General features: G+C 53.2%; 1 protein-coding gene across 3 annotated transcripts; it reads left to right on the forward strand.

The window, feature by feature from the left end:
• Positions 1 to 2,822: 2,822 nt before the first annotated feature.
• LOC140614710 (serum amyloid A protein-like) lies at positions 2,823 to 6,068 on the forward strand. 3 transcript variants are annotated; one of them, XM_072793864.1, is made up of 4 exons: positions 2,823 to 2,894; positions 3,328 to 3,419; positions 5,239 to 5,377; positions 5,761 to 6,068. In XM_072793864.1, exons 2-4 carry the CDS (start codon positions 3,332 to 3,334, stop codon positions 5,921 to 5,923), a joined length of 390 nt encoding a protein of 129 aa, XP_072649965.1. In that variant the 5' UTR covers positions 2,823 to 2,894; positions 3,328 to 3,331; the 3' UTR covers positions 5,924 to 6,068. The 3 variants fall into 3 exon arrangements, with proteins under 3 accessions (XP_072649965.1, XP_072649966.1, XP_072649967.1); XM_072793865.1 differs by lacking the exon at positions 2,823 to 2,894 and adding an exon at positions 2,957 to 2,975; XM_072793866.1 differs by lacking the exon at positions 2,823 to 2,894 and adding an exon at positions 3,033 to 3,051.
• Positions 6,069 to 9,172: the final 3,104 nt, after the last annotated feature.

Raw genomic sequence — 9,172 nt, forward strand, 5'->3', positions numbered from 1 at the left:
GGGGCTGAAGGAGAGAATCTTGAAGCAGAGTCCCTGCTGAGCATGCGGTCCAATGCGGGGCTCAGACACACGACCCATGAGCCTAAACCAACAGCTGGAAGTTTAACTGACTGAGCCACCCAGCACCCCCGTGCACTCATTATCTTTAATACTTCTTTATTTCTAAAGATTTATAGCACATACTCATCGCATAAAGAAAACAGAATTTGTCTCCAACTCCTAGAGTATTATTATATATTGCAGACAAAACATGCACAAATGGACTCATTGATTATTAGTAGTTGAGTAGTTGGCATCTCAATTGTTTTATATTGTATAGATATCCTTCATAGATTGTAAAATAGGTATTTGAATAGTTCTCATATTTGTGAACATCGGCTAAAAAGGGATTATTATTATTTTCTCTTGGAAAATAATTTAAAATAATTGGCATTCAAAAATTTGCTACCTCTAACCCCCACACAAAACAATTGCTACAGTATATTTAGAGTCTAGGAAACCAAAGCTTGGCTTCAAGTATCTTAAACCATCAAGGCTGCTTCTGGAGCTCCTGACAGGGCTGTTTTGCCTTAATCCATCCTGACCTGGTCCTGACCCTACCATTACCAGTAAGACAAGTGCTGTGGACACAGTGCTGATCATGTGCCCCTGAGACAATGTGTCCTTCCCAAACTAGCCCAACTGTCTATCAAAACCGTGGCATGCACCAGCCCCACAAGGTGACACAGTACGAGAAAGGCAAGGATCCTCTGTATGCCACAGAGAATGATGTTTTGACCTGAAGCACAGTGGCTGTGGAGGCAGGCAGGTGAGGCAGATTTTCCTGAAAAAGAGTAAATTAACCAAGATGATGTTGAGGTTTAGATGCACTGAGCACAACTATAGATAAAAAGTAATTTAAAAAAAATAGCTACCCAACAGGTTGTCAGGAATGGGTTAGAATTAGATAATGCAGGATGTCCCTATGTTATATACTTACAGATGGATCGCTACAAGGTACACACGTGAGATTAGGACACTTCCGCACACAGACCAGTGCTGGCATGCTGTGAGTCCTCACAGAGGAAATAAAACATGTGATAAACACTGTATATACAAAGGTGACAAAACAGACGTAGTTTCTGTTGGTAACTTAAATTTAAATTGGCCTTTGGGAAAAAAAAATTTTTTTAAATAGTCTTCTAAAGCAAATGGTTCAGGGTTGGTATGTCCTGTGCTCTGAACCTTTAAAAAAAGAAGCCAACTTGGTGGTCTGGACTCATGATTTGTCACCCTGGTAATGACATTGTAACAGGTGTAATGGACATCCTCTGTTCCCAAATGATTCCCGAACATATAAGATATCTTCGTAAAGTTGAAAGAAAACTTAGCATGTCGCTCTTCTCCCATATGCTAGATTTCATATTCAGACTAAGAGTTTGAGAATTTGAGATTCTGTATTTCATTTATATTAGCAACACCAACAAGACAACAGTTAGCTAACAAGGCAGGGTACAGGGAGTCAAAAAGAATAAATAGTACTTGCTGTCTTGCCCAAAAAATCAGGCATAGGGAAGGAGTAATAATGAGCTATAGTCTGCTTCAGGCCGAGAATCAACCTTTCTCTTTAATCAGTGTCTAGACAGCTTGAAACAATGTCAACAGTCTATGCTGAACTAGTCTCCAGAATTCTCTTTTAATGTATGTATGTATGTATTTAGAGAAGAGAGAGAGAGCATGAGCAGGGGAAGGGACACAGGGGAAGGACAAGCAGGCAACCTGCTGAGTAGGGAGCCCGACATGGGCTTGATCCCAGGCCTCTGAGATCATGACTTGAGCTGAAGTCAGATGCTTAACCGACTGAACCACCCAACACCCCCAGAGGTGTCCTTCTAGAATGTTTCCAGTTAGAACGAGGTACAAAGGATATTTTCTATGGAGAGTGGAGTCTCTGTTCATATCTTCACAGGCCTCACCTTACTGGGCAGACCCTGGTGATACTTCTGATTCATAGTGAGAAGAGCACAGGCAGTGACCTTCTATACACTCAGGAAATGCAGCAAAGAACTTTCCCAAAACAGTCTCCTGATGGGAGCCTGCCACTTCTCCAATTCGGCTGCTTTCTTCCAGACAAAATATCCTATTAGAGGTTTCTTAGAGTTTACATTTTTGTTCCCTGCACCAAACACTCTCATTGCCATGGAGACAGCTCCAGGGTTGTAAGGGAGGAGGAATCCCTCCAGGCAGGCGCTCCCAGCCTGGGAACCCCACAACCCCCACCCCTACTGAGATAATACACATCCTCCTGGGCTCTGCCAGCTGAGCAGGGCTTTCTGTGCCTCCCAGCTGGAAGGCGAGCACACACACCCACACAGGTGCACAGACCTCCCGGGGCCCCCGAGACACGGGTTGGGGCGAGCCTGTCCTTTTGGAAGCTCAAGAGCATTAGGCACGAACTCCGGGTCAGTCCTGGCCCATCTGCCGCCTAGCCTGGCAGGGACCATCCGGAGGAGGTGGCCAGGGGAGCGAGGTCCTGGATGAGGAGCCATCCTCTCAGCCATGCACCTTCCAGCAGCGGGGGGCCACCAGCAGGGGCTGTGCACCCTCCTCCCCACGCCCCCCCAGCCCTGATGGCAGAACCTTCCCCGCCCCCAGCCCGGGCTGCCAGGAAGAAGCAGCGAACCTTGTTTCCCCGGGGTTGCACAACCGGGAATTGGCCCTGGGATGCAGAACACCCCGGGTGTCCAGGAAGTCATCCCTTGGAGGCTCCAGGGGCCACGACCTGGGGACACATTTCCAGGCACCAGGCCTGGCCTTTCCTCTCTCCCCAGGGCCCAGCTGGACGGCTCGGTATAAATACGGGTCACCTGTGCCTAGCAGGCAGGGACCAGCAGCTCGCTTCACTGGGAACTCAGGTGAGGGGCTCTGCCAGCAGTGATTGGCTGAGAAAACAGGCTCTTTTCTCTTTCCCTGCAGGATTGGGGATTCCTTTAAAAGTAATTACTCTGTTGTGTGTTTGTCCTGTACGAGGGCTCTGCTGACGCAGTGGCACACGGAGGTCTTTGGTTGATTGTAAGGTTCTGGGTTGATTGAAGGCTGCCCTAGGCTGGGACACTTTGGTCCCAGCTGCCCTCTGCCTCCACCAATGCCACCTTGGGGACCTCTTGGCTGATGGGCTCAGCACTGAGGGCTGTGGCTCCGAGTGAGGACCTACAGCCACGATTCCTACCTGGCCCCCGAGATCTACTGAGAACAGAGGGAATGAGCACCAGGCCATCTGTGACATGCGAATCCCAAAGGAGGGTGCGAGTCCTGTCCTTGCCCCCCTAACCCTCTTCTTCATTTCAGCACCATGAAGCTTTTCCCGGGCCTCCTTTTCTGTTCCTTGGTCCTGGGTGTCAGCGGCCAATGGTATTCATTTGTCGGCGAGGCTGCTCAAGGTAAGGCTGCTGGACTGGGGGGCATCCAAGGGCCACTAGGACTTGCCCTGAGCACTTTCAAGGGTAGGAGCCGCTGTCTTGGGTGTGTTGCCCTATGTGGTAGGACGGGCCCGGTGCTGGGAGCCCCTCATCAAACAGATTGGAAAGCACAAAATGGGAGTCCATCTGTTACTAGAGAAAGAGCAATGATCATTCCCAGCTGAAGTGTAAGTTTGAAGAGAAGACACAGTGTCAGTCTGGAAATGGCATAACATCTTCTGCAGACAAAATGCACAAAGTATGGTGAAAGCTGTCTATCCTTTCTTCTCCTTTCCCTCTCTCCCTCCATTCAGCCCTCCCTTCCTCCCTCCCTCCCTTCCTCCCTCCCTCCCTCCTTTCCACCTCCTGATTGGATCATTAAGAGACACCTTCAGCTTAGCTCTCTCTGATGCTTCCTTTTGTCAGTGACAGTGTCCCTGGGAGGTCTGTTTCCCACCCTTTCCTAGCCCTAAACATGACCCCAAAAGTGAGGGAGCTAATAATATATATCAAGCCTACACTAGGAATTCAGTACCTTCATGCAATTCAGGGTGACCAACTCTGCTGGGCGGCCCGGGTCTGAGGCCTTTCGTGTGACACTGTCAGCACTAATGGGGAGGGTTCTAGGCAAACAGGGACACTACTGGTCAACCTGGGACAGGTGTTCTCCTACTATGACTTCAGAACACCTCAGTGAGGCAGGCCTCTTCCCCTACTTGGAGGGTAGGAAGCTGAGGCTTAGAGCAGACAAGTCCTTTGCCCAGGGACTACCTGGCAATCAGCAGGTGGCAGAGAGGAGGTTTGAACCCAGCTGTGCGTGAGGTCAGAGCTCTTGCCAGGTAGATGTGTCTGAGTACCTCTTCCTAAAGCTGAGTGGCTCTCAGTCTCAGCTACATGTTGGACTGATGCCTGACATCCACGCCCAGAGAAGCTCAGGGTATTGGCCTGGGCTCAGACCCGGGCACAGGCCTCTCAGGAGCTCCCAGGTGATTAGAAGTGCAGACAAGGGTGGCAGATGGGCCGCGGCCCTAGGGCTTGCTACCTCCAGCTGCCACATCATGGGTATAGTCTATACAGAAAGTTGCCAGGATGCCATTTCTGCCCCTAACCCTCAGGGGACTCGTGTCACAGTCGCGGGCATTCACTCTGCAAGAATAGGTTTCCTGGGACTTGGGGCACAAGTGCAGTAAGCCTGGGCCTTTCTCAGAATCTGCCTTCCCTGTCACCTCCTCACTTACCCAAGTGCCCTTGGATTTTCCCATCTTGGCTTCATTCTACAGCAGTGCTTCCCGACCAAGGGCAATTTTGTGTCCTGAGATTTTTGGGAATGTCTGGAAGCATTTCTGGTGGGTGACTCTCAGGGATTAGGTTGCCCACATGTAGTGGGTAGGGTTGGGGATGCTGCTACACAACCTATAGAGTCAAAACAGGACTGAGCAGCAAAGAAAGATCTGGCCCCAAATGTCAATGATGCTGAAGAGAGAAATCCTGTTCTAGAACACCTCCCTTCTCCCACTGAGCAGCTCCCATGGGGCCCTAGTGGATGAGCCCATAGGTAGCACAGAGCCAGACGCACAGGAGCAACACAGCTGTGCCCCGATGCATGACCTCAGTAGAGTTACGTGGAGAAACCAACAAGGGGGGAGACTTGTCCTCCTGGGCCTAGGGTCCCCAAGGGTGCTGGGACCACGGGCAGAAATCTAGAGTCAGTGGTAGATTGTTGTTCCTTGAGTCTTCCCCATGGCAATCCTCTGCTTTCTATCCACGTGATATCCTTTTTGCCATGTGCTTTTGTCTCCAGGGGCTTGGGACATGTTGAGAGCCTACTCTGACATGAGAGAAGCCAACTACAAAAATTCAGACAAATACTTCCATGCCCGGGGGAACTATGACGCTGCACAGAGGGGCCCTGGGGGGGCCTGGGCTGCTAAAGTGATCAGGTGACCTGGGCCCCTGGGGATGCAGGGATGGTGAGCTGGGCGAGGCTCTCAGAGGACAGCCTAGCCCCAGAGATGTTTGCGGGAGAGACTGGCTCCTCCTGGTCCTGCCCACCCCTCCTCTGGGCCCAGTGTGGGGTTGGAGTGGCTCCCAGGGCCACAGCAAGGCCGGGGGACCCGGGGATTCCCTGCCTTCCTGCTGGGGGCCCGGGGACCAGCCTGGCTGGGGTGGGCTGTGCCGGGTGCAGGGTCAGGTGCAGGGTGATTCAGCCCCTCCTGCCCTGGCTCCTGTCAGCCAGCCCTTAGAGAGAGGAGAGATTGGTGGGGGCGGTGGGCTTCACTCATCAGGCCCTAATTCATCTCTTGCCTGTCCCCCTCCATCCCAGCGACGCCAGAGAGAATTCTCAGAGAATCACAGACCTTTTAAGGTTTGGAGACAGCGGCCACGGAGCGGAGGACTCGAAGGCTGACCAGGCTGCCAACGAATGGGGCCGGAGTGGCAAAGACCCCAACCACTTCCGACCTGCTGGCCTGCCTGACAAGTACTGAGCTTCCTCTTGGCTCTGCCCTGGGGAGCCGGGCTCTGAGCCCCCTGAGGGCAGGGACACCCACTCGTTGAGATCTCTGGCCACGCAGGCTGGGGAGGGCACCTAAGAGGTGTCTAATAAATGCTTAAGAGATGGACTGTTGAAAAGCGTGTTCTTCTTGGTTGTACGTCCTGCTGGTTAGTTCCCCAGGGGGATGGATGGACACCCGCGTGAGGCTGAGCCTGGGCCCTGGTGTAGGGGGGACCGTCTCAGTGCACCCGGACAGATGCCCTGTACCCACCCTTCCCGGATCAGACCTGCCCCCCCTGCCCAGGCCCCTCTGCTTACACTGGTGCTATTTCTGGCTCCTTGGTGTCCAGAACTCTCACTGTGTCAGTTGTGTCCTGTCACCTTCTCTGTCCTCAGCGTCTGGTTCCCTTAGCTTTGCTCCTCAGTGGTCGCTGTCCTCAGGACAAGGGACACAGCAGAGGGAGGCCAGGACTGTGGGATCAAGGGCCACCTTGATGTTCTGTGGGCTTCTCAGCAGGGCCTTCAAGTCCAGTTACAACCAGTTTCTGTCCCTGCCATCTAAGAATGTGTCCAAGAGAGTTTTGCTCCTCCTGATTTTACTGCCTTACTTCAAGCTAAGTGTAGACGAAATGCCACCTCACTCGTGACTATTTCCTCAGGCCTCTGCACCTTAGCCTGTCACACTGGGGAAGTGGTAGTGAAGAAGGAGCAGTGGAGAGAAGCCATTTGGGGTGGCACCTGGGGTGGAGTCAGCACACGGAAACCAGGTAATAATTTGAGATGGAACATTATAGTAGAAGGAGAGGTTGACTGGTGCAAGATTACACACTATGGGGTCCAGATCACACAAAGCTGAGATGTCCATCTTGTTGGCACTCCTGTAGCCAATTGGATGGCCCATAAAGATTGTGGGGGTGTCCCAAGACAAAGCCCACAAACAAGGATTCCCCCACTGAGGTGTCAAGGAGGATACCAGGCAGGAAACTCCAACGGTGTGCAGTGAACTGGGAATGGAGCTGGGGCTGCTGGGAATTCACCTGGAGGCAGCCCACATGGGTCATGGGGCCCGGCGGGTGGCGGGGGCGATGCTGTCCACCTGCCTGAGGCTCGCTGTGGAGGCGACCGAGCTATGGACTGAAAGGTCATATGTGAAGCCCTACCCCACCCCCCCACCCCAGTGTGGGCATCCACCGGATAAGGAAGTGATTCCGGTTAAACGAATTCACAAGTGTGCAAGCTGGTCTGGTGGGATCAGTGTCTTTAAAAATCAAATACCAGAGATCTTGTTCGTTCCTCTCTGCCCCGAGGGGACACAGCTGGAAGGTGCCCATCTGCAAGCCGGGAGGAGAGCTCGACCAGGCACCAAATTAGTGCATCTTGGTCTTGGACTTCCCTGCTCTCTGAAATATGGGAAATACATTTGAGTGGATTAAGTCACCCAGTGTGTGGCTGTGGTCAGCACCCACCTAACACAGGCCCAGCGCTGCAGGGAAGCATCACAGAAGATGCCAAGGAAGTTCGGGGGGACAGCCAGGAAGCTCCAGCTGGTGAGGGGCCTGGGGGCCTGCACAGGACAGGAGCGTCACAGGGGCAGGGAGGAGGCCAAGCCCCAGGCTGGGGGAGAGGCCTTTCCTCCCTGCTTGTCCCTCCTGGGAGCTCAGGGATGTCAATCGCTACCAGCATGTGGATCCTCTGTGACAAAGACATGGAGGAGCCCTCCGGAGGGAGAGAGTCATGACGACATTTCACAGAGGAAAGACAATTGCACGCGTGGTCAAGGAGGAAACAGAAGTGAGGATGCGGGAGTCAGTGACGGGAGATCGTGGCTCCTGCCCAGAGCAGGGCCGGGTGCAGGTGGACAGTCCGGGCTCGGGGCTTGGGGGTCAGGGTCGGGTCTCTGTCGAGCCAAGGCGGGGGCAGCAGAAGCAGGTGGCGGCCCGGCAGGGGGCAGGCCCGGGGAGTGGGGTCCAGTTGGTGACCTGGGGCCTCACTCCCCTTGGCGCCCCTCAGGGCGGGGTTATCCTGCTTCACCTTGACGCCTCCTCCCCGAAGGTCGCCCGCCTCTCCGTGGATCTGACTTTCCAGCCCATCCTCTGCCATCTCCTGAGCAACTTGGAACCTGCTGTGCCAGGCAGCTGCGTGCCAAGCACGGCCCTCACTTGCTTCTCAGAAAGCCTTTGCTTCTCCTTCATTTTGCAGGACAAGTGCACGGGGTACACAATGTCTGCTGATGGGCCTTTTTCTACAAAACCTTTAAATATTCCCACCCACCTCTTCTGGCTTGCAGGCGACTGTAGAGGAGAGGAACAACAGCTGCCCCAGCCCGAAGGGGAAGCAAGAGGGGTTCATGCTCTGGGGGTGGGGGACCCCAAGGGGAGCAGAGACGTGTGCTCTGAAAGTAAGAGAGCTGATGAGAGTGGGGACAGGGCGCCAGACAGGAGGACGGGACCTGCAGGGGCCCAGTTGTCCTGTGGAGGTGCCCCAGGACTGGGACTCCTCCCACACCCCGAGTTTGCCCCTTAGCGCCCTGCTGTCGGGCGAGAGGGTGGGAAACCCAAGGGCAGAGGGCTCCCCCACTGCATGTCAGCCTCACATCCCCAGTACCAGTCACAGCACAGAGCAAATAGTAGCTGCTTAATAAATATTTGTTGAAATGACTCAATGCTATAGAAGGAGTGTTGCTCAGGAGCTCATAGACCGGGAGGCAAGCCTGGGGCTGAGGACATACAGCTGTCAGGTCCAGGGCTTGATCTGCACAACGGGGTCAGGAGGCACCTTGGGTGGCCGTGATCCACACCAGAATCTCCACTAGGTACTGCGGGAAGTGACAAGATTTTACTTGAGCATCAAAAACACTCACTGTTCCTAGGAGGGCCTTGCACTGTCTCCCATTCAAATGCAAATAGAAACCTCAGGAGGACAGAAGCTATCAGTCCTCTTGGTTTCTGAGGGGAAGCCTTGGGAGAGAGCAACTAATATTTGAACTTCCAGACTACCCTGTGGACTCTCAGAGGGTCAAGTTAGCAGAGGGTGCTCTGTGAAAACAGAGGAGGGGAAAGATACACTGCATTTCCCTGAGCCCAAGACCCCGTGGACTGAGATATGCATTACTGTTGGTAAAGCTCCATGAAAAACGTTCTGTGAATTCAGGGAAGTTGTAATATTTTCCTATCCCTCAGCAGTTTTACTTGACTCTTGTTGGAAGAGACTCTTGGACCTACTTGGGCATACATTTTTATCT

This window comes from Canis lupus, chromosome 23, assembly GCF_048164855.1.
Source record: "Canis lupus baileyi chromosome 23, mCanLup2.hap1, whole genome shotgun sequence".
In the NCBI taxonomy this organism is placed as follows: Eukaryota; Metazoa; Chordata; class Mammalia; order Carnivora; family Canidae; genus Canis; species Canis lupus.